Source organism: Monodon monoceros, unplaced genomic scaffold (genome assembly GCF_005190385.1).
Source record: "Monodon monoceros isolate NGI ecotype Baffin Bay Population unplaced genomic scaffold, NGI_Narwhal_1 Super_Scaffold_3, whole genome shotgun sequence".
Lineage (NCBI taxonomy): Eukaryota > Metazoa > Chordata > Mammalia > Artiodactyla > Monodontidae > Monodon > Monodon monoceros.
The window spans coordinates 94,861,418-94,886,863 of record NW_021703780.1 but is presented as its reverse complement, the minus strand read 5'-3'; the positions used below and the strand labels follow the sequence as shown (position 1 = coordinate 94,886,863).

Genomic DNA, 25,446 nt, shown 5'->3' with positions numbered 1-25,446 from the left:
TCTCACTTCATCCCAGCTCACCCTTCCCCCTCCCCGTATCCTTAAGTCCATTCTCTACGTCTTTGTCTTTATTGCTGTTCTGCCCCTAGGTTCATCAGAACCATCTTTTTTTTAGATTCCATATATGTGTGTCAGCATATGGTATTTGTTTCTCTCCTTCTGACTTACTTCACTCTGTATGACAGACTCTAGGTCCATCCACCTCACTACAAATAACTCAATTTCGTTTCTTTTTATGGCTGAGTAATATTCCATTGTATATATGTGCCACATCTTCTTTATCCATTCATCTCTCGATGGACACGTAGGTTGCTTCCATGTCTTGGCTAGTGTAAATAGAGCTGCAATGAACATTGTGGTACATGACTCTTTTTGAATTATGGTTTTCTCAGGGTATATGGGATTGCTGGGTCATATGGTACTTCTATTTGTAGTTTTTTAAGGAACCTCCGTAGTGTTCTCCATAGTTATTTAAATTTTAATAAACTTTTTGTTTTAGAATAGTTTTATATTTATAGAAAAGTTGCAAAGATAAGATAGTACAGTTCCCATATACTCCACATCCAATTTCTCCTATTATTAACATCTTCATTTTACATGAATATGGTATATTTGTCACAATTAATGAATATTGATACATTATTATTAACTGAAGTTAGTAAATTACTGAATTACTGAAGCTGAAACCAAATCTTCAGTCATTTTTGTGTCTCCCCTGCACAATAAAGGTATATGTGGATTCTAAGGGCATTAGGGGAAAGGGGAGAATTTGCGCTGACTTCGTTTGATAAAGAACTTGCCCGTTGGGCAAAGTTGGGGCATGAAAAAATTGAGCAGGCCAAAGAAAGCTCAGAATCTTCTAATTCACTCTTCTGAGCATCTTCAGATGATTCCCCTCCACCTGGACATGTTAACTCTTCCATTCAGTAGAAAGCTCTTCTAAGAGTGGGGCTAGGGTAGGGTGACACCTGCCTCAATGGCCTTTTTAGGTCATCTGAGAGCTATTTTATATTGGGGGGATAAGCTGGTCATTTTGAAAACAGGTGAGAAATATGGGGCCAAGTGGAATATTTTTACTAAAAAGATACAAAGCTTTTTTTTTAATGAAATGAAATATCATGTCTAGTGCCTCAGTTTCTCTCCAGTACTCTTTTGACAGCACACCTCAAAGAAACCACAAGTTGGAGGAAACTAGGTCTTTTGGGTCACCCTCACTTAGAAGCGAATTTTTGAACATGGCACACAAGTCAAAATGCTTCTAGGTGCCCTGCAAATTGTCATTCCTTGTTACAAATGTCACTGCCACATCTTGGGAACAAGAGCACACACCCTTATGTGCCCTTGGCTGTTGCTATGTCGTTTTATTGGCCAGAGGATTCTTAGTTTATCATCTCTGAGTCTTAGATTTCTGACCTCTTTATTGCCCTGGTTAGTCAGTAAGCTCCAGGCTTTACACTTAAGATATGGGTGGGTTTTCAATTTACTCTATAGCCCCTCTGGGGTGAATGGTGCATTGTCTATAAAAGGGATGAGACATAACCTTTTCAGGCCAAGATTTAATAGCCCATTACAGAGCAAAATGTCCACCGGGACCAGACAGTCTGACCTTCTAGAAAATGACTGAGCCACCAAGTATAAAATATATTTTTAAAACCCGAAGAGATCTCAGGTGGTAAAGGGAAGAACATTTTTAATTTCTGTTATTTGTTAGAAGTTGAAACACCATATTCCAAAAGATGTTTCTGGTAAAGAGGTTCTTGAGGTCTGGAATGTGAGTCAAAGCTGAAGGAGAATAAATTCGATTCGTTGCCAGAGGAAGGTCTATCTTGAGTGTGTTCTGACACATTCTACTCCAGGACTCAGATCCTTTGATTCCTACCTACCCCTTTCTTCCCCCCCGGCCATCTATTCATCTGTCCATCCATCCATGGGGACACAGTATATACAAGACAAACAAGGTTCCTGCCCTCATGGGGAAGAGAGAACTCAAACAGGAAACAAACCGTTAAGTAAAGAATTATAACTGTGAGTGTCCTCGAATAGAAAATTGGGCCTGAGATAGAGAATAATTGTGTTCGGGGTTGGGGAGCATTGGGGCACCTGCTTTAGGTTGGGTGATCAGAGAGGCCTCCGAGGGGAGGTGATGTTTAAGCTGAGACTGAAGGATGGGAAGGCGTCAGCCGTGTGAAAAACTGGGGAGAGAGTGTTGGGGCAGAGGGAACAGCCTGTGTGAAGGCAGGAAGGGATGTGGTGAGGTAGGAATAAAAGAAGGACACTGTGCCTGGACCACAGTGAGTATATAGGGGAGTGGGCAATTCTGGAACTAAGAGGAGGTAGAGCAGGAACCTCTTCCTAGGTCCCCTTTGTCAGTCAGAGTTGCACAGCTGACTACAGCTCTAAGGGAAATGATGTGCTTTATAGTCAATCCAGGCCACTGGCTGACGCTTTCATGAGTGGGCTGCCATCAGCTTCAACTCAGGGTCTTAGATCTACGTGAAAATTTAACTCAAGTTGATGTCTGGTAGGAATTTGCCCCAGACCCCAGGCACACAATCAAATTAAGCAGAGCAAATTTTCCTGTTTTACCCAACTTTTCTCCTTTCCTCGTTTGGCTTCTGTTCAGCCGGTTGCAGTCACTCACTCTTGTAACTGCTTGTGGCTTTGGTCAGGAATTAAGGAATTGTGTGCTGATTCGCTCCAAGTTTTATTCTCAGACTTCTCTAACTCTCTTCCTCCCCTCATTTTTCTCCCCACTCAGCATTGCTTTCTGAAACAATAGAGAAATATAAATGCTCAGTTCTTTTTTTTTGAATAAAGTCCCTTCATGTGAATGCTAGATGGGATTCCTGGGTCTGGAGCTGTTCTGTCCAATATGGTGGCCACAAGCCACATGCAGCTATTGAACACTTGAATCGTGGCTAGTCTGAATTGAGATGTGTAAAACGAGCACCAGATTTCAAAGAGTTAGTAATATATATATCTTACTAATTTTTATATTGATACATATTGAAATAATATTTTTGATATATTAGATTAAATACAATGTATCATTAAAATTAATCTTTCATGTTTCTCTTTACTTTTTATATGTGGCTACTAGAAATTGTGGCTTGCATTATATTTCCATGGGACAGCACCGGCTTAGAGGTTCTCTACTGCACCATAAAAATAATGAAGTACTGAATCATGCTGTGGATGAACCTCAAAAGCATTATGCTCAGTGAAAGAAGCCAAATGCAAAAGACCACATATTGTATGATTCTATTTTTATGAAATATCCAGAATAAGCGAATCTACAGAGACAGAGAGTGGATGAGTGGTTGCCATAGGCTGGAGATGGGAAGAGGGGGTGACTATAAATCGGCACAAGGGATCTTTTCAGTGTGATGGAAATGTTCTAAAATTGAGTTGTGATGGTTGCACAGCTTTGAATATTTACTAAAAATCACTGAATTATACATTTTAAATGTGTGAATTTTATGATATGTAAATTATACCTCAATAATTAAAAAAGAGGGCAGTGGATATGAGACTGGAATTCCAGAGAAATGTAAGATCTGGAGATAAAGTTAGGAAGTCTCAGCAAGCATTTGAGATCACCTAGAGAGGGTGGAGGAGACCCAGTTTGCATCCTGGGGGCATTCCAATATTTAGAGGTTAGAGTTTGGACAGATGAGGAGACAACAAGAGAAACTGAGGAACAGCCTGTAGGGCAGGAAGAACACCTGGAAAGTGTACAGAGTCATGAAAATCAAGAGGAAAAAGCTTTATAAGAAGAAGGGAGTGATTAACTGAGGTAGGCAGTGCTGAGTGCTGAGCAGTCAGGTAAGAGCAGAGGAGGCATTAGGTTCAGCCGCACAGAGCAGTCTCCGTGGAGTGGTGAGGACAAAAGCCAGCTGCGGTAAGGCAAGAGCAGGAAGCGACAGGGACCCCAAACAGAGCTCCTTCAGGAAGTTTTGCTGGAAAGGAGAACTGAGAAATGGAGATTGAGTTAGAGGAGAAATGGGATCAAGGGGAGGCTTAAAAGGCAGGTTGGATGTATCCAGTGTACGTGTTGATACGCTGATGGAAATGATCCAGAAGAGAGGAGACTGGCCATGCTAGAGAGAGGGGAGACACTTGCAGAAGCAAAGCCCCTGAAAAGGGCCGAGGGCATGGGACCTGCAGCATGGGGTCTGGGTTTTAGCAGAAGCAGGATGCTTCCTCCAGAGCACCGGGAAAGGAGGTAGCGGGGGAGTGGGCAGGCGCAGGTAGGTGGGTAGGTCTCATGGTGGTACCCAGAGACCCTGTCTTATTGATTTTGTTTTCCAGTGAAGGAAGCGAGAAGGTCTTCAGCTGAGGATGAAGGCAGGAGGGCTGAGGGTGGGCACTTGGCGGGGTTGAGTGACAACAGAAGGTGTCTTATGGCTGATACCCTTCAGTGCCGGGCATGACAGGTGCTCAGTAAACCTTTGTGGACATAAAGCAGTGCGTAGGCTCTCCAGCTGGGGTGTGCATAGAAGAGAGTACTGGGAGTGCTGTCAAAATGCAGATTCCTGGGTCCTTATCCAGGAAAGAGCCAAAAAAATCTGCATTTTTGACAAGAGTTCCAGAAGATTCTGATGCCACTGGTCAGCAGGTTGTAGTTTGAGAATCACTGAAAATAAAATGCGTAGGAACAATAACAAATGAAAAATATGTGAACATGGCCCTACAAATAGGAGGCACTGAGGATTTAATAAGACTCAGTTCTTCGCAACAGAACATACCTTAGGCATAATAAGATTTCCTATTTCACAAATAATTAAGGTGTTAGTTGTTTCTTGTTTTTAGAAAAAGATGAATGTTCTCTGCTCAAAAATAAACCAACAAAAACGAAAACAAAATCAACAATTAAATCAATGTACACTTTTCTTTCCAGGGGAGAGAGCAGAATGCGGTACAACCAGGTAAGAGCGGTGCATCTTGTTTCCTTCACCTGCTGCCTGAGTGGGCAGTGGGAGGAGGTGGGGGGAGCAGGACAGATGGGGAGGTGGCGAGACAGTGCTGGAGCTCAGGGCAGCGGAGGAGTCTTAGAGGGGACAGTGTCCCCACGGGGGTGTGGTTGTGCTGAGAGGGAAGGCAAAGGTCTTTTGGCTGCTCTGCTGGTTCCAGCATTAGACTGGTGATGGGGAGGGAGCCTTTCAGAGCTGCTGTGGGAAGTGGGTGTCGTCCCTCGTTGCTATCCATCTGGTGGGAGGACGGGAAGGTAATATATATTGCAGAGTAGCTGAGGGCAACCAGGAGAAGCCAGAGGCTGTGGGGTAGCTGCCCACCTGTCTCCCCATCCGTTCTATGGCTGCTGAGCAAACCGCCGAGGCGTGGTGCCCAGCCCGGGGTCCCAGTTTGCCAAGGCTCCGGGTTTGGCTGGAAGCGCACACCACCGGGCACACGCATGCGCATATCCACACGAGCGCGCGCAGACGCCCGCTGCTGCCTGCCCTGGCTTCAGGCCTCGCAGCACTGGGATGGCCTGATGGCAGAGCCCCTGGTGGGGGAAGTAATAGTGGGCAGCTTCTGCTTTCTCTCCAGCTCGCTCAACATTATCCTCTGGGCTCTTCCCTGAGCAGACCAGAACCAGTGAACACTTTCGCTCAGCAGCTGATAGCTGAGAGGCTGGCTTCAGGACTGGACCTTTCCTCTACCTGTGGACAGTTTAGGTCCATAAACAGCCCTATCGCTGCCCGGGTTCCTTAGACCCCATCCATTTCCGTGTTCCCAGCAATGCCCGTCCCACTGCCCAAGTTGAATTGAGCTGGTGGCCCAGAGGCCTGCGCTTTTCCATCACGTGGCCGTTGAGAGCTACTTCTGCCTCATTCTGGGCCCAGTGACCGAAAGACATCCTTTTCCCACAAGTTCTTCCCAGTGGCCCAGAATCCTGGAAAGCTGTCCTACTTGGCAAGAGGGAGGATGAACCCTTAACTCCCGCCTCATCTGGAAGGGAGTTGGCTGGGAAAAGGCTTGGAAAGCTCTGAGGTTTTCAGTTTGCTGGCCCAGGGTGGGGGAAGACTGAGGGCTTTCCAGAAGCTTAGCCTGTGCAGCTGTTCCTCTTGGCCCCGGCAGTCCCCGGACATTGGGAAGATTCATGATACCAGGCGAGGCCCTCCCAGCACATGGGTCAGCAGATGTGCAGGGTTACTTTCTAAGAACCTTTTAGAAACAAACTCCTATTTATTTATTTACTTACTTACTTATTGCAAGAGTGTTGTCATAGTCCCAAAACAACAGAAGCCACATTTTACACCAAAGTTTGCAAATAATGAAACAGATGGGGGGATGAATTGAGCCATCCCTCACTTCCTCCTAATTCCTAAAACTCATGTGGGAGAAGATGATTCCAGCAGATTGTAGGAGAGATCTGTAATCAAACCCTTAGCGAGGTCCCAGGGTCTTCCTTAGAGAAATGTTGAGAGGTTTTTTTTTTTGTTGTTGTTGTTGTTTTTAAATAAAGCCCTCTGAGATGCTGTCTTCCACACCCTCTTTGACCTAGGGCCTGGGAAATCCAAGCTAGGATTACAGACCTCCCACTTAGATACACTGCACTAAGTTGCAAATCCAGCCATCTGCACTTTGGCCCTTGGCCAAGGTCAAAGGCAACTCTTAGTAAAGTAAAAGCTTCCTCTTACTTCCAAAAATCATTTTTAACTTATTGTGGAGTGCACTGCTAACTTGGAAGTGTTTTTAAAATTTATCTTAAATGCCCTGGGTGAGCTATTTCTATACTGTGGCCCTCTTTATCTGCCATAGTTTCCTGTCCAAGGTCAGTGTTGCTTTGGGTGATTATTTGAGCAGGTCCCCTCAGCCAAGTTGTTGCTGGCCTTGTATAGACAGACCAATTTTTGCACATGGGCTGCAACACATTGTATATTTTTTTCTCATACTTTAGAACATTATCTTAGAATAGCCCCAATTCATAATAACCCTGTAATTAGGCTGACCAGATGCAATAATGCGCTTGAAAGACATATGGTAAATGGCAAAGCCAGATGCAAATGTAAGGTTTGATATGGTTTTTCAAACTATTGACTGGCTTCCCTAACCTAGGCTGACTCGCTCCAAGTCTGGATTAGCAGTGAAATCACTCGAGATTTCTTGTCCAAACAGATGTAACCCCATGCACACCCATGCACAGCTTCCAAGAGCCTGACCACCATTGAACTACAATATTGCTGCCATTTTGGATGTTGACACCCACATCTGTTGGGTTGTCTAGGGAAATAACCATCCTTCTGGTCACAGAATAATTTTGAGGCCAATTCCTATGTTACTAACGCGTGTTAATTTTTATCTTGGTTGAAAGGCAGAAAGGGGACATTGGTCTCTGGTTTCTCTTTCTTCCTCTCCGTGGCTTTCTCTGTTCCTGTTTTCCCTGCCTCTCTCTCTCTCTCTCTCTCTCTCTCTCTCTCCCTCTCCCTCTCTTTCCTTTTGCTCTGCAACTGAGCAGCAGAAGAGATGGAAGGCTTAGGCTGCCCCACTTTCCTTGGCTGAGCTGCCCCCCTGCTCCCCACTTTGTGCCCCACCCAGCACTTCAGTAAGTCGGTATCAATTTGGTGTCATGCAAAGTTGGGATAGCTACGTTTCCTTGTCAGAGATTCCGCTCACTGCACAGAGCACCACACAAAAGAAAGAAATCCTGATGCGGTTCTAACAGTCCTTTGCTTTCTGGATTGGGCAGAAATTATGTAACTTCAAGGAAAAAAGAATCCTTAGGACTTATTTTAGGAAATAAATTTTAAAGGCACCCTAGATATTTTTGGTATTGGGTGTCCAACACCTGCATTAAGAGTGTGTACTCTTGCTGACCATGAGAGTTTAATAGATGATTTAATGCTATTGCTGAATGTTCTGTGATAAAATCAATTTCCCAATTTCCATAATCACACCGGAACCTGAAGTAGGAAGAGCTGAATTCTGTTCCTGTGACCTTGGGCAAGTTTCTTAATCTCTCCTGGGCTCGTTTACCTTATGTTTAAAGTAGGTTTAATAGTTCTTGCCTATCTCACAGGGTTGTCGTGAGGGTATCATGCAGTGTGAGATAAGGAAATGATGTGAGAACGTCCAAAAACAGAAACCCAAATCACCATGGAAACAAGGTGGTGCAGCTGCTACCCTCCAGTTATGATACGTAAAACCTATGGCCCTGTCACATTTTTGGCACTCTCTTTTGGCATTTGGAAATTCAAAAGCAGATCTGTTGTAAGAAATATCACTCTCACATAACCCACATCCTCAAAAAATAAGTAACTTATGAAAAAGAAATGACATGGACTTAGCTAACCAAATTGACGTAGATCCGAGATGAGCTCAAAATAATCTTGCCTGTTGTTTCTTTGCAAAATTTTGGTCTGTGCTGTTATTTTAGTTCCAGTGTTTGGGTGGCATGAGATTTGGATTCCACCGTGTCTTTGCCCATGCATGTCCTGGAGCTAGCAGCATTTGCTCAGTATTCAGACACCTAGAAGTTGATCCGAGTTCCCTAGATGGCGGGCCTGCTGAGGGAGACAGGCACCACAAGGCCAGTGAGCAAGGCAGCATGAGTCTTATCTCCTCGACTGGCTCCACGGCACATACGATTTCTTGCCCATGCACAGAAATCAGTCAAGGCTTGTGGGCCCAGGTCTGTGTTCATCACGCGTGGGCATTATCTGTGTCAGGCTTGGTCCCCACTTGGTACCTCTCAAATTATGAACGAAGCCAGTTGAAAATGAACTGTGTCTCTTGGTTAGGGACTCTCCTCCTAACCTCAGAAAGCCCTTTGCCCTAGAAGGCTGGCAGCATTGAGTCAGGCCAACTTGGGTGGTGAAAGATGAGCAAATAAGCCAACACAGGTATATGCATGTGAGCAACTCTGCAAACTGGTCCAGTGTTTGTGGCTGTTTCGCTGTCGCTGGTGAACTGTGGTATGATCGCCCCTCCCTGTGGCCGAGATGGAGCACAGGGAATGGAGATCCTAAAGTCAAGCAAGACACTTTCAACCTGACCCCACGGGTCGTCCGCTGGCAAGGGTTAATGGGATGGATGAGTCTTTGGCTGGAAATGAGAAAGTTCCCTAAGGCTCCATGACAGACCCTTTGGTAAAAATCTTGGGATTGGAGCCAAAGAGGCCTGGGTTTGGGGCCTAGCTCTGCCACCTCCCCCCTCTAGGCCTCAGTTTAGGCCTCTGTAAAATGGGACCATACGTGCAGGGTTGAGCTGACATTAAGTGTGATGATGGATTTGAAAACATTGTAACTGAAAGTGTACTTGACTAAAGGACAGGAGATAATCATCATCCTGGGTCCCCTGGGGACCCCAAAGAAGCTGCAGCCTCCCTCCTGGCATCAATTTCTTCATCTCTAAAATAAGAATAATAATTGCCTGGCTCTTAGATCAACGGAATAAAGATTAGTCAAGTGCATTTGAAATGCAAGGAGGCATTAGGAAGATCAGTGCCCTGGTATGGTGGGAGTTGAGACTTGGTGATGCATTTAAGCCAAAATGATGAAAATTAACCCTTCCGATCATCTTTGAAAGTCTCTTGCTTTCTTGGGCTACAGATTACATCTCTCCCCTGATTCCCCCTCCATCTGGTCAGCTTTGCGGGATGACAGCCCTGATTGGAGTTTCAATGGTTTCCTGGACACGTGCTGTGCCCTCCTATGATTTAGAATACATTTGTGTTACTCCTGCCTGACACCGTGGGTAAATTAAGACCCGCTTAAACATCCAGAGGCCTTCAGATGGAGCATTGGACACCAATGCGCTGGGGGTTCAGGCCTTCCATTTGCATTTTGTGTTCTCCTCCAGTCGTGGGTCGTAAGAGCGTCTTTCCCAGTTGTATGTTTACCTTGTTTGCTTTCTTGATTTCTTTTGTTCCGTTTTCCCCTAGGCCCCCCTGTCTTCCCCCTAAACCACAGAAAATGAGGAGACCTAGGCCTCTCTCAGTGTGTAGCCATAAACTATTTAACGGCTGTATGGAAGCGTTCATTAAGGTACTTGCTGGGGAGCCACAGAGTCCGCGAATGCACCCAATGTAATGGCAGCCTTTCTCCACCTCCTCCCCCGGCCAACAGCCCTGCCCCAACCTACCGACCTACCAACGACTGACGGACTGGAACTTTCAATCCGGGCCCTCGGCCAGGCCTTGTGGCAAGCTGGTCCTCCCGGCATCTTGCTCTTAGCTTCAGTGAGGGCTTCTAATCAGAGCTGCTTTTGCCTCTGACCAGTTGCTCCTAAGTGCTTTCCCTTGATTCTCAGCCCTGGGGGAGGGTTGCAATCATGCTGGGACCCAGTAAAATCCAGGTGGCACTGAATCCGTGCCAGACAGTGGTCCCTGTCAGCCCCACTTCACTGCTTCAGGAACTGCAGTCCTGACCAGCCTGAGGGACACTTAGAGAAACCCCCTCGACTTGAGTCACACTCACATCTCCCAAGAGGAGACAGGTTGGAAACAACACAAAGAAAAGCCCTGTGAGTAACTGTGTTTTTATACAAGTGATTTTTTAAAGTTGAGAATATACCAGCAAAGGAACACAACACATACAATTTGTACGAGAGACAACCCTTCCACCTAATTTTGTTTCTTGTTAGGCAGTTTGGGAGAAGAGAAAAGAGCTGAGGTAGTCCCTTTAGAATTCCAGGTTAATCCTTTACACCTTAAACAAAAAAAAGAGCTTTTCACCTCAGTGAGTTTCTCTTCTTACTTCTTGGCTGCAAAGGGTGCAGGATCAAGCCATCCCAGATAGAACAGCTCAAGGCAAGTTAAGATGGTGATGGAGTTGAAAAGGGCAGCACGTGGGGGACATACTTGAGGAAGGGGAGATGCATTCTGAACATTACTTAGGGGAGCAGCAGAAGGTCCCTGACAGTTATCGGAAGCGTGCCCCATCTAACGAAGACCCTTTGCAGAAAATAAGAGTCGGGAGAAAAATAAAGGTTCTCGGGCCCTGCTGACACTTTTGGAGTGCTGAGGCTGCCCCTGCTCTGGCTCTCTATCCTCTGTCCTCATATAGGGCATGCACAGGACTTGCTGGGCAGGGAGGGTTGGCCTCAGGCGTGGGAGGGGGTAGGCAGGACCAGCCTTGGTCCCTCTGCCTGTAAGCTGAGTTCTGGGGGACAGTGGGGGAAGGGAAAGGGGAAAAGGAGGGCACACGTTGGCACTGCCCGGGGGTGGAAAACAGCAGCAGCTGCTCTAGGATGCCTCAGAGGAGGGAGGTGTGGAGGACCCCAAAATGAGGGGTGCTACTGTGTGCATCAGGGAAGGGGTGCTGTTTGGAGGTGACTCCGAGTGAGCAGTTTGCCATCCAGAAGGTCATGGGAAGAGGGGCTGTCTCAAGAGTCCTTTCTTCATCCTCCCTCCTCGCTCCAACAAGACTTTCTTCTCGAAAAAGCCATACTCCAGAGCTGAGAGGGGACTGAGGCCCATTTGCTACTCTCTCTGCCCTCAAGGAGCTTGTCATGTTGCTCAGGAGGTTTTTGACAGAAGGCTGAACGCGGAAGATGATTCAGGATGAGCACTTGGTGACTGATTCCCCACGGAAATAAGTTCTGTGAGAGCTCAGAGCAGGAAGAACTGTGAGCAGTGGGGTCCGGGCGGCTTTGAAGGATGGGGCAGAACACAGCAGAGGGGAGGACGGAGGAGCCCCTGAGAGGAGGAACAGAATGAGCAAAGGCTCAGAGACACAGACACCTTTCAGAATATGCTCAGCTCTTTGGAAACAGGTGCTCTGTCAGGACGCTTGGAAGGAGCTCTTACCTGATGGCATTTGCAAGCTAGGTGTTCTGTTCAGTGAAACAGTCTCTGAATGGAGAGCTCCTACGTGATGATGCGCGACGATCGAGTGCCATGCACCAACCGCGGGATTGTCTGCCCCTTGGAGGTAGTCACCAGGAAGCCGCATCCTTATTCTAAATATATAGCCATTGCCGCAGCTGGTCAGTCTTCCGAGAGCCTGCAGCAGGACCTTCGTCAGCGGTGCCAAAACTTTGTCTGAGAACGGACACCCCAGTCTTTGGAATGAAAAGCGCCAATCAGAGCCCGGCTTTGTAGCCCCTGGAGCCACAATATGGCAAGAGGCATAGGCCGTAGTGGGCGCTAGGGGACTGGCTCTGAAAAGAGCCCCCAGAGAGGGTCACCCCAGAGCACTAGGCAGCAGCATGTTGCTGAAATAAGAGCACAGCCTCCTCAGGGGACCGTTTGACTGAAAAAAGTATGTTTGTTGAGCGAATGCATTTCTTTATAGTCACGTGTGCTTGTACCGCACATCATCTGTGCAATTCCGCCAGCTCTTCTGCGCGCCCACTCTTAGCTCCCTGTGGGGACAGGCTGCAGCGGCGGGACCCCAACCTCAAGGACTGTTAACTCTCAGAAAACGAAAAGGCAGTGTGATGCATCCAGCCCTTCCACCTTTGGGAATGGAATTTAATTTCCTCTTATGATTCCCATGCTATCTGGAAGAAGATTCAGCGTGAACTAAGAATCCCCAGCTCTGAAATTCTAAAGCTCTGAGAGGCTTTTCAATAAAATAACATCACAGAAACTCCATGATTATGAGGGTTTAGAGGGACAAGGAAGCATCCCCAAGAATGACGGATAAACGTAGTTGGAGTTACTTGTATAAATCTCTAGGACCTTACCTGAATGGATTCTTTTCAAAATGCTTGATTTTTCCCCCCTTCTCTCAGATAGAAGGAAACACAATTTATTATGATAAATTTTGAGGCCCAGGAGGTCTACCTTCGGGCTGAGGCAGGGGGAGTCCTTACCTTGTTTCAATAAAATGAGAATGATAATTACCCACCTCCTGAGTGTGTGAGGAGGATCAGATGAGTTAACACCTGCCGGGTTCTAGAGCTCTGCCTGGCGCAGGGTAAACACCATGGAAATGTTAGCTGTTAGTGCTGCCTGGGCTTTCCGGAGAGTGCCCACGGGGCCCTGTCTGGTCACCTGGCACTGCTGTCCTAGGTTCAGGTAGGCGTAGTCGACATAGGAAAATTCTAGTTGCTGAGGTGCCAGGGGCTGGACAGGTGACGCCAGCAAGCAGGCGCACATGCTCCCGTTTCTCAGTCGGGATGAGACACAGCACGCACCCCAGAGCCTGACCCACTGCATGTGTGGGAAGAAAGAAGAGGCCGTGCTCGCCTGCAAATGGGCGACTTCAGTGAAAGCAGAGCCTCCGGTTCTGCCTGCAAGATCACGAAGGCTCTCTGACTCCACTGCCCTCCCTCCTCCAGGCTTTGTCAGCTTTTGCGTTCCCTGAGGCTTTTTCAGTGCCAGGGTGAGGGTCCGTGGGCAGAAGGAAAGCAAAGCCAAGTGGGTACCCGGGACAAGCTGCCCCAGGTGTTTGGTAGGAAAGCACGGGCAGCGGTGTGGAATTTGGAACCAGATGGAATCCTGTTTGGTCCTATCCAGAGGGCACCTCATAAACACGGTCTTGGTTAACTAAGAGCTAAGAGCGAGGTTTCCTGAGCTGACTTGCAGGGCCAGTGTCACAGGAGACACCTGAGGGCGTGTGTCCCTCCTTTTCTGTGGGTGGCTGGGCTAACGTTAAAGAATCTTAGGTGGGCTCTCACCATTGGTGAGTAAACAGCCCCCGTGTAGAGGAGAAGCTAGACTTGGGGTGGGGCAAGTGTTCAGTACACACCGTTCCTGCCCTTTGACAAGGACTGAAAGAGGCCCCTTTGCCCCCTGGCGTCCGAGGCAGCCACCCTGGAAGGCTGGCCGGGCAGGTCCGGAGCTCCACTGGGCCCACGGTTTGCCTGCCGTCTCCCCGGACCTCCGCTGGCTGCCATTGCATTTCGGCGTTCCCGGACTCTGAAGGAGCTGCTTGCTCTAACTGGTCTTATTACTTCTGCGTAATCTTTTCTTTTTCTTCTGCTCTGCTGCCTGTTTATTTTTTGTTATCAGAGGAAGAAGAAATGCTCGAACCAGGAACCAGGTATTTACTGGAAAGGTCCGTCAGCCCCATTCAACTGGATGGAACCTGTCTTCAGCCCTGACTAGTAGCACAGGGCTCGCCTTGCCTGTTGCCAATGAGTCCACTTTATTACCCTCTCCGTGACGGTAGTTAATCAAGGACAGAATTTGCAGGTGGGGTGTGGAGGACCCACGAAAGCATCCAAATCATGGTTTTTTCCTCTGTCCCTTTACGTGAGCGTATTACATATGCCTCATTGCTTTCCTCGCCTTCTGAGGAGGCTAGTGCTTAACTTGGCCCCTTTTCAAAGAGAGTTTTTAAAAATTTTTATGCTCTGTAAGTGGCCTGAAATAGCAGAGAGGTCAACGAGTCACGGAATCCGAAAGAAAATTATCCCGTGCCCAGCTCTCTGTGGTTGTGGGCCAGTCTAGGAAAATATAATTGAAAATACATTCACACCCCAGATGCATGTATTTAGAACTGCATCTTATTCAGCCTTTCTGACTAAGGTTGCCACTCAGTGATCAGTGGCTGACGTTAGCTGTTTCTAGAACTTTTCCTTTTAATGTGTTTACTGTTAAACAAATATCTGTCTGGATGTTTAGGTTGTTACGTTGTGAGTAGAATTGGTCTCCCCTCCTCCGAGCTCAAAAGGATCCCTGGGGCCAGCCTTGCTTCCCCCATGGTGTGTCCTTCTTAATCCTGGCAGCAGGTCCTACAGTACTAGGCAGAGGCCTTGATCCTGCCCTGAGCGCTGGGAGAACAGAGTTGAGATGGGGCTGAGGGCAGTGGGAGGCAGAGAAGTCTTCGAGGGCGGATTCCAGCCCCTCCAGGCGGCGGGCTCCCTCCCCTTCCCTGATGTGCCTATCAGGCCTCCTGAGCCCTGATTCCTTCCCAGCTGAATAGGAAGACAGAGCATTTCTTTAAAATGATCACAGCTATGGCTTTTCTGCAATCACAGAAGACTTTCTATTTTAACTGTTTGTGGAGACTTTAGAATTAGTGTTTCCTTGCTTGTTTTCCTACTAATCTGATGGTACTAATTTTCTGGCTTGAGTTCATAATCTGTGTTTGCAGTGTCTTCTCTCCTGTGGTGGTTGCCAAGTCCAATACAACTCACAACTTTTTTTCTTAAGGATTCAGGACAAGCTATACCACTGGTCGTCGAGAGCTGCATCAGATACATCAATTTATATGGTAAGCTCGATCTCAGGGCAGTGTTTTCAGCTCTTTCCAGAACAGGTGCTAGGCTGTTCTCATAAGAAATGAGATTCAAATTCGTCTGGGAAGATTTCCTGTTGCTGCTCTGCTTCTGAGAGGGAAAACGTTCTATAGAACAGCTGCTATCTTGAGTGCTGTCTATTGAGCCTTGTGTGTCGGGGGAGCTGAAGATGGTGGTGAGAAGACCCAGGAGCTAGGAGAACCGAGGACCAGGGAGGGCACGTGGGACAACTGTATTAGTTCCTTTTTTGCTCCCACTCGAGCCCAGAGCTCTGCACTTTGAGCGCTGAATGAGGTTGGTCAACCGATCAGTTAATCCTGCTAGACTGTGGTAAGCTCCATGGAGGAAATAGAGTGTCTGGGATTTGCCACATGGTGTCCCCAGCACTTAAATTGTGCCTCCATCTGTTCTCTTATTCATCCCTCCAAAAATATATTTCCAGAGTGCATAGCAGGCATTGTTTTTGACAATGGCAGCATAGCCACAAACCAGACAGGTAGGATGCTGGCCCTAGGTAGCTTACATGACCAATTAGAAGGGCAAGGGAATGAACAGGCAGAGAGACAAATAATGTAATTTCAGATAGTGATAATGCCAAGGAACTAATTAAAGGGGATAGAGAATGGCTAGAGGAGGGCAGGCCTGCTTTGGCTAAGGTTGTAAGGAGAGCCATCTCCGAGGGGGTGATATTTGAGTAGAAGAAGCCAGCCAGGTGGAGAGAATGGCAAGTGTCAAGGCCTAATATGGGAAAGAAGGCCAGCATAACTGGATGGGAATGAGCCAGGAGGATGGGGTAAGAGACACAGGTGGTAGAAATTCAGCACGAAAGAAATGAACAACGTTTATTGAGCACGTACTATATGTACAAACCAAACTTTAACTAAAGCCTGCCTTTAAGGGTAAACACTTTCCTGAATTATAAAGTGGAGAGTTGTTTCACATAGAAAAACTGAATCTCAGGGAAAGGATCCCCGTCTTAATTCCCTTTTCAGATGAGGGAGGCCCTCTAATTCCTTCAATCTTATAGGTCGCTGTTTTGTTGTTACTGCTGTGTCAGGTATCAAGGTCTCCTCTTTGTTAAGGCCTTGTAGAAACACATAAAAAATGAGATTGTCCTTCTGCAATAAGTTAATGTCCCCCAAACTCCTTGATCCCAAGCCAGCATGCACTCTAGACTCTAGATTTTCTTGAAGGAAGACGTTGTCTGTGATGGGCGAGGGAATGGTTGAGGGAGTGGCATTAATCATTCTCATTCAGAGTCTCTGTGGCTGTTAAACTCCGATGGCATTTGTAAACTCAGGCCAACCTACTTGGGACCAGTGCAACTGACGAATGCATTAGGCAGCATTCACTACCCAGTTATTTGACTGAACTGACCTGTGGGTTAAAGTGGAAGTCATTCACTGGTCCAGTGTTGATATAAACTTCTTGTTTCCTTCAAGCCCAAACAAGAGACCCTAGACATATGAAGCAGAATGTGACTGAGTATTTGGACCAGCTGAAGTTCATCGCAAAGGCTCCTTTGGGGCTTCTGCCAGGAGACAGTCACTGGGAATGACTCTGTTACAAAGGATGGTGGGAGAAAGAGGCAAGCAGTGGGGAGAGTCTTCCGTGTTCCCAGTGGTCTGATGAGCTCAAGGCATTTTCTCTTTCTTTTTTTGTTTGTTTATTTCTTTTAGGACTCCAGCAGCAAGGGATCTTCAGAGTGCCAGGATCCCAGGTTGAAGTCAATGACATCAAAAATTCCTTTGAGAGAGGTAGGTGTGGAGTGATCATCTCCAGCTTGTGTCCAGAGGAAGCCAGGTTGGGTGTTAACGCATGTCTTAGAGCCAGTGGTGCTGGGGCAGCTTGTATCAACATCTCTTCCCAACTTCACCTTCAGCGACTTCACCTTGGTAGCTCGAAATCAGCCAAGGTGGGAGTATTTACACCACAGAAATTGGCAAACACTAAGACCTTTGATCTTTTTCTTTTCGCCGCCAAAGAGCTAGCTGTTGAACATTTACCAGCAAACATGGGTGACTTTCTCTGGTGGGCTCTACAGTGGTTGCTGGGAAAGAGGGTCTTGGAGTTATTGTGTGAATCTGTAAAGGCTGCTGTGTTTTAGAAAAGTTGGAAGAAGCTAGATAACATGGAGTGGCTTAGAATTGCCTAATTCTTTTTTATGCAGTGTTTTTGGCAAAGCTATTCTCCCCAACCCTTGGGGAGGTTACCTAGTTCCCACTTCGGTATAAAAGCTTATCAGAAATGAAGTGGCCACCAGAATGTGGCTCATTTGGCTGAGCCTCCCTTGGCCTCAGGATCCCTGATGGGAACAGATGGCCAGTGTCAGTCTCCAAGCAAAGTAAGGACTTTCTAGGGTCAGGAGGAGCTCAATTCTTCTTAAACCTCTGCCTTTTTATACTAGGACATATCTTGCTGCTACAGTGAAACTGAGAGTCTGTGCATTTCCGTTCAAGGAAATATTTTCCAGCATCACACTCTCTGGTTGTTGAACAAAGCCCATCCCAGGGAGGAAAGAAGAGCCAGTGTGGGGCATCCTAAGCGATATCTGCACCTCTAGTTTCACAGCGTTTGGGAGCATCCCGTCTCCGTAGTTACTCCTCAGCTCTGATTTACTACATTTTTCTCTGAGTAGTTAGGTACTAAGTTTGGTCTGAGGACCCGGATCCCAAACCCATTTCCCCACAATACATCACATCCCAATTTACAAAGCACTTTCTTACCCATTCTTCTATGTAATCCTCCTAATAGCCTTGGAAGGTTATGGTTTGTCCTTGTTGGTTGTGCTCTGAGCAAGCCTCTCCCCGGGGCTCCAGCCCTAGAATTCTCCCGACTTATTGCCAGCCTTCCTGGAGGGGCTGCCTCCTGAGCAGACTCACCTTCGGTCACCCTATCCTCCCGCTTCCGTCCTGAGATCTAGCTCCAGGGCAGAGGAAGCTGTCTGTCAGCCCCAGGCAGTCACCATCATAGCCCCCAGCACAGAGCTTTGCAGCGCTAGGCACTCTGGCTTGGAACTGGGTGTGGAGAGCAGGACTGGGCTGGATGTGGCTCTCAGTGGCCCATGAGGAGGGTCCTGGAGAGCTTAGGGTTTGGAGTCCACTCCAGGATCTTGGGTACTTAGAACCAGGGAGCCCCAGAATTGCCCTGCTCCAAGCTCCTGCTTGCGCATTTATTCATCCTCTCAACAAGCCTGCATTGAGCCCTGCACTGCACTGGGTAATGGACTAGGGCCTGTCAATATGATAGGAACAACAGACAAGTCACTGCTAGCAGACAACCGGTTTAGTAAACAGCACGGTCAGCGCAAGCATGGAGTAATCGCTGGGTAGCATGGGAGCCCCTAGCCCAGTTTGCGTGGAAGAGGGAGGAATAGCAAAGCCTCGAAAGGCTTCCTGGAAGAGGAAATGCCTAAGCTGAGGCTTGAAGAGTAAGAGTCAGGGGAAGCAGGGAAAGGGCATTCCAGACCAAGGGAACAGCATGTGCAAAGCCCACAAAGCAAGAGGTATCCTCCCCTCAGCATCCCTGATAGAAGTGTCATTCATCATTTCCCTGAGCTTCTCTTGGCAATGACAGACAGCCCAGCCAGGGTTTGGTTTCTTTATTTCCCCCAATTCCTTAACACCCCTGCTGCCCTGTGTTCATTGTAAGTGAACAGAGCCGTGGTCTGGACCCTTTGCTGGTTCCATCCTCCTGGGCTCACCCCATCAGAAAGAATTCCTTGTATGTTGTGAGTAAACTGCCTGGTGCCTCCGGCCCGGTGACCGCTCTCCGTTGTGTTTTCTTACTTGCCAGTGTCTTGTAAGTAAGTACCTTGCTGTACCAGGCAGCCAGGCCCAATCCCCACCCCAGCAGCGCTGCTTTCTTTCCTTCCTGAACGTGATTTCTAAGGTCAGCACCTTCTGTTACTTGCTCAGGTGCCTTGGAGGGGTATTTGTGCAAATTAGACTTCTCTGCTCCTTGGAGCGAAGAGATCACCTGACCCAAACCTCAGCTGCAAAAATTGTTTTCTGCTTTTTCGTTGCCTCATGTGTGCAGTTGGCCCCTCTCCCTCTCACCCCCGTTCCGGGATGAATCTCATTCTCTTGCCCGCTTCGTCCTTCGGCTCCACCCGAGCCTACACGGGAGCATGGCTTATTCTAAAAGAATAGTTCCTGGGATGTCTCTTTTAGAAAAACCCTTTTTGGCTTCTCTGGGCTGGCTAGTACCCAGATTTCACATGCATTACTTTCTGTTTCTTGACATTCACCACCCACCGGCCCTGGGTTTGGGTTCCTGACCTGGCTGACCCTCGGGGCACCTCCTCCCCCATCTCCTGAAACCGGCTTTCCTCTCCCTGGCTCGCTGCTGTGTTCTTCTCAGCCCCTGGCAGTGAGCGGCCCGGGCCCACCTGCTCTAACTGGTGATGGAACTTTCTCTCCAAACCAGTACATTGTGTGTTTTTCCTTTCTTCCTTTTATTTTAAAAAATTTAAACCCTCTAATCCCTGCAGGGTGCCTGTCCTTTGCCACTTGTTCAAACAGACATGGGTCTTTTCCTCCTCAGCCCCTTTTTTTCTCTCTTTGGGCGAAGCTCTTGCCTACACTCCGTGCAGAAGGCTGTTGAAAGGAGCACGGACCTCTTTTTGTTAAGCTTCTGAAATATTACATGTTAGAAATCCATTTTTGGCTTATTATTCCTAAACGCACTTTCCTTCTCCTCTGACATGAGTCAACCAGGGTTTTAGTTGGGATTATGATTTTTTTTTTTTTTTTTGCGGTACGCGGGCCTCTCACTGTTGTGGCCTCTCCCGTTGCGGAGCACAGGCTCCGGATGCGCAGGCTCAGTGGCCATGGCTCACGGGCCCAGCCGCTCCGCGGCATGTGGGATCTTCCCAGACCGGGGCACGAACCCGTGTCCCCTGCATCGGCAGGCGGACTCTCAACCACTGCGCCACCAGGGAAGCCCAAGGGATTATGATTTTTTAAATTATATTTTGCTGTCAATAAATCTCAAACTCAGCACTCAAGTTTTGAGATCTTCCTGTAATCTTCTGGCAAAATGAAGGAGAAAACATCATGGAAAAGCAGGAATCAGCAGCTGTGCTGTGGAGAGAGCTGTGGTTTGCTGTTGTCTCCCAGGCTAGCTTTTTGCCTCTCTGTTTTCCCCACAAACCAATCCCCTGTCCTCTTGGTATGTAAAAGGTGAGAGAACTGCCTATGTTCTCTCCTCATGTGGAAGGGTGGCTGGAAAGGGAGTCAATGGTCCTTTCACTGTGCTCACATCAACATAGGGTTTGGATTTGGGGCTGAAATCATGGCATGTAGGATCTGACACATTCTACACTCTGGATGTGGCCCTTCTCAGATCTGTTTCCTACCCCAGGAAGAGGGGTGTGAGCGGGAGACACAGGGAGGGGTTGTCACGTTGCGGAGCCTCGGGATGGGGCTGGGAGGATCCTGGCCGCAGAGACCTGCCCTGGAGAGACCACCTGTGGGCTTCCTGCCATGCCCCCATCCAGCAGCACGTTCCCCTAGAGCTGTGAGCACACACGGTGTGTTCACTCTGCCCTGGGTGCAGCCTGCCTTCAGCCCTTAGGGAATGCTGGGGCGACCTGGCTGGGAGCAGGCTGCAGGCAGGGCTGTTTGGTAATAATTCTGCCTCCCTCCCCGGGAAACTAGCTAGCAAAATGGGAACTAGCTTTCTCTTGGACTGGCCTGGAATTTTAGCTCTAATTCTCCTCCTGGAGGAAGCCATCATTCACATACACCATCCTGCTCATCTTGAACTCTGGAATTCCATTCATTTCTAAGCCAAAATTGGCAACCCTTGCAGAGAGCCGAAGGCCTGGGCTAGGAGGGAGGATTGTTTGGATGGCTCCTTTTATGGACGAAGTGCCTTCTGGGAGGAAGAGCAAGAATGGATGGTGTGTGTGTGTGTGTGTGTGTGTGTGTGGTCAGTAAGTTAACCAGACTTAACAAGGAGAGCTTATATGGAGGAAGTAAAATCCTTGTGCTTTTGGATCATGAGACCACAAGAGTAACATGTGGTGCACTAGGGGAACAGCTTAATACAGCGCAGTTTTCAAACTCTTACGGTCCTTCAGAGGGGCTTCAAGGGCTGCTACTGGGATGAGGAGGGAAGATGAGAAGGTAGGGCTTGCACCTTTCTCTATTCAACTAAGGCAGCTTTGCTCATCCATGGGAACCTTTTTCTTGAAAAAAAAAAAAAGTTGAGATTCTACTGTAAAGGAAGGAGGGAGAGAGGGAGGGAAGGAAGGAAGATGATAGATGATAGATAGATAGATAGGCATGCAGGCAGACAGGCAGCAGATAGAATTGAAAACCACAGGTAGAAGAAGGAATATCTCCCAGGCATTACGAGACCTGGGAGCTGCTGGTGTCTGTTTTTGACTACATGAACAAGTTGTTTCTTTTGTTGGGGCCTCAGCTTTCTTGCAGGTGAGAGTGGTGGAGCTGGGACCATGCCTCCCTTGGTGCCATGCAGTGCTGTTTTGCGGATTAAGAGAGATCACATATGCCAGTGTGCTTCTCACTTGAAAAGTGCTATATCAGTATAGGCAATATATATATATATATTTTTTTTTATGTTTTCTCTCTTCCTTCCTCATGAGAAAGTCTTGTGGGGGAAGCATTTTCCTTTTTTTTTTCTTCCAGTTTTTAAATTTTTAAATTTGTTTCAAAGTTAAACCCAAGACACATTGACTTCATAGGAAATCCACTGAGAAATGATTTTCTAGGCTGAACACCTGTTTCCCTCTAGTGTCCCCCAACAGAGCATGTACATGTTATTTACTTTCATTTTATAATCACTGCTGTCCCACCACTATACCAAGATCACCTAAACTGTGTGTGTGGTATTCTGAATATTCTTACTGATACCCTAAGTTCACTAACTGCAAACGATTTTCTGGGATAACCTGTCACTTGAATTCTTTGGCTACTTTTGAAGATAAAGTCCAAAGAACTCTTAAATGATTCTCCTTTGGGGAAGATGGTATTTTATAGGCATTAGCAACTGGCACCTGGGGCTGTACTGATCCCATCTGGCATCACTGGGATGTAAAACCAAAGAATCATTTGATGCAACAGGCAACTAAGTGACTCAAAACTGAAGGTTAAATTTAAAGAAAAAACTAATTTAGAGAAAAAAAGGTAATCCTAGAGGAACTCATTCTAAGCAATCAGTCATTATGCCTGTGTGTGTGTGTGTGTGTGTGTGTGTGTGTGTGTGTGTGTGTGTGTATGTAAGGCAAAACCAGATTGATTCAGTGCAGGCTGGTGGGTCCCAGATGATTGCTTAGAATGAGTTTTCCGGAGACAGTGATCTGAGGGAACAGAATCTGGCAAGTGGCCGGTACCAGTAAAGAGCAGCCATGAATTGCTGGGGACATTTACATTCAACCCCTGTGGGGAAGCATTTTCATCTCCTCCTATGGGAACATCTGGGAGGTTGACCTATGGAACACAATGCATGGGCTGCCACACACAGTCGTTCAGGCTGGGCAATGCACAAGAGTACTCAGCCACGAGGACAGGAATGTGCTGAACTCTGGCTCATGCCCTGGAAGCCACAAGCCCTGGTTCAGGAAGTGTGTGTGGGGGGTGTCTTTCTCTAATTTGCACTAAAGCATGTTGGGGCCAGCAGAGGCCCTGGCAGTGACACACATTCTCTTCCCACAGAGGCATAGTATAGAGATCCAAGTATGGATTTGCAGTTCCGCTCTTTTTTTTTTTTTGCGGTACGCGGGCCTCTCCCGTCGCGGAGCACAGGTTCCGGACGCGCAGGCTCAGCGGCCATGGCTCACGGGCCCAGCCGCTCCGCAGCATGTGGGATCTTCCCGGCACGGAGCACGGGGCACGAACCCGCGTCCCCTGCATCGGCAGGCGGACTCTCAACCACTGCGCCACCAGGGAAGCCCGCAGTTCTGATCTTCATTGCTTACCAGACTTATATTGCTCTGGGCTGTTCTGGCAGGAGGAGGAGGAGAAGCCCACTGAGCAGACCTCTCTCAGCACCTTCAGGGAGGTGTCAGGTTGCTGCCTGCTTCCTTTCACGTCCCCCATGGAAATCCTGGTGGTGAACTAGCTCAGCAACCCCCATTAAACTGAAAAGTGCTGCTCTCCTGAGATATTTTCCCCTGTGCAATTGGCAAAAATTTAAAAGACATTCCATGGGCAGGGCTATGGAAAAGCAGCCTTCTCCTGTGTTGCTGGGAGGAGGAGAAAATGGTGCCACCCCACCAGAGGAGAATTTGGCTTTATCTGATGAAACTACACGTTTGTTTGCCCTTTGACCCAGTAATCCCACTTCTAGGAACCTACCACAGAGACACACCTCTATGAATAAGAAACACAGGTACAAGGTTATTTGTTGTGGCAGTGTTCGTAACAGCAAAAGATGGGAATGTCAATCCATAGAAGACTGGTTGACTACATTATGGTCTATCCATGAAATAGAGTCGTTTGCGGCCATAAAAAAAAAAAATGAGGAAGATCTGTGTGAACTGACAAGGAGGGATTTCTAGGATTTACTGTTTAGAGAAGAAACAAGTATATGTAGTAGCAGAGTGTGCTACTTCCATTTTATGTAAGAAATGAGGGAAGGTAAAAAAATTGTATATATGTATTTGCTTATTTTTGCAGAAAGAAAGATTAGCAGGACAAACCAGAGACTAATGAAAATGGTTAAATGTAAGGTGTAGGGAGAGAAGAATAAGAATAGGGCTTCTCTGCAAGCAACTTTTTATCTCGTTAGGACTCCTGGAACATGTGGATGCTTTATATTTTCAAAATTGCATACTTTTAAAAAAAAGGATTTCTAAAAAAATTAACTCCCTAAAATTGAATATAAATAGAAACAAATAAGCTGTATATCAGACTGACAACCATACAGAGAGTAACTTTTCAACATGTGCTCTGGTCATACGCTTTTTTAAAAGCTCTATTGAATTACATACCATAAGGCTCATCCATTTTTTAAAGTATATATTTTAGTAGTTTCTAGTATATTTATAGATTTGTACATCATCACCATAATCTAATTTCAGAAAATTCTCACCACCCCTAAAAGGAACCCTGTACCCATTTATAGTCACTCCCTGTACCGCTTACACCCCAGCCCCCATCCCTAGGCAACCACTAATCTACTTTCTGTCTTCCGATCATATGTCTTTAGTGGGATACATTCTGAGGGCCTAAAAAACAAAAAAAGCCCTGCAAATAAACGTTAATTTTTATGTAGTAGGTTTATTACTAGTGGTGATATGGTTATTAAAAATCTGAAACTAGGGCTTCCCTGGTGGCGCAGTGGGTGAGGGTCTGCCTGCCGATGCAGGGGACACGGGTTCGTGCCCCGGTCTGGGAGGATCCCACATGCCGCAGAGCGGCTGGGCCCATGAGCCATGGCTGCTGAGCCTGCGCGTCCGGAGCCTGTGCTCCGCAACGGGAGAGGACACAACAGTGAGAGGCCCGTGTACCGCAAAAAAAACAAAAACAAAAACAAAAAAATCTGAAACTATTTTATGTATATTGTAGGATAAGGCAGATACATTAAAATATCAATTATAAATACTATTCAGAACAAGATTTTCACTGTAAGAAAAATGAAATGAAAATACAAAATAAATGAAGGTAAAGAAAACATTGTACCTTAAACATGAATTAGAAATATCAGTGTGAACTTGTGAAAAAAAAATATGTATATTCTAGCTCTATGTACAGAAAGAGCCTAGATGTTCTTTGTGACACTCCTGTAGCAATGAGCACACCTAGAACCTAGATCTTGGTTTCTAAATACCATGCCCTGCAAAAAGCAAACAAAGCTCCTTAGAGAAGTTTTTTATTCCAGGTCTAGGTCAAGGAAAGTACCAGGTGATTCAGGGACATCTTTTATGCCAGAAAGCAATTAAGTGCTCAATAGAGGTCGCATCAAAGGACATAAGAAAGGACTCCCCCTGGCCAAATTTGGGGACAATCTGAGCACCCCAATGAATAGTGATGTAGCGGGTTATAACACTTTAATTAAAAATTATAAAAACAAGCCCATAAAATGTTTTAAAAAAAATAGGAGGGTGGAGGGAACACGGAGAAAGCTCTTCTTTAGGGAAGAATGCCACCTAGTAATTGTAGATGGAATGACAGAATCAGAAAATCACCGTTTTGTTAGAACCGCAGGGTAATAATTGATTTGGGCAAAAGTTATCATTGGATGCTCAAAGCACTGGGTAAAATATGTTAAGCATGATGACATGCACATAGATCACTTATTGTTTACAAAAATATTTTATACTTGTTATTACAAAGGAGAAAA

The 25,446-nt window shown here is 46.9% G+C and overlaps 1 protein-coding gene across 4 annotated transcripts in view; it reads left to right on the top strand.

Annotated features, from left to right (window-relative positions):
* Positions 1 to 25,446, top strand: part of SRGAP3 (SLIT-ROBO Rho GTPase activating protein 3) — a 258,464-nt gene that overhangs the window by 194,313 nt on the left and 38,705 nt on the right. For 2 of the 4 annotated variants that reach the window (XM_029243760.1, XM_029243761.1), the window contains exons 11-14: positions 4,901 to 4,928; positions 9,887 to 9,989; positions 15,050 to 15,110; positions 16,815 to 16,892. In XM_029243760.1, the coding sequence (XP_029099593.1) occupies positions 4,901 to 4,928; positions 9,887 to 9,989; positions 15,050 to 15,110; positions 16,815 to 16,892 (270 nt within the window). Of the gene's footprint in view, positions 1 to 4,900; positions 4,929 to 7,462; positions 7,550 to 9,886; positions 9,990 to 13,903; positions 13,935 to 15,049; positions 15,111 to 16,814; positions 16,893 to 25,446 lie in introns of all 4 variants that reach the window. The other 2 variants (XM_029243763.1, XM_029243762.1) reach the window with 2 other exon arrangements.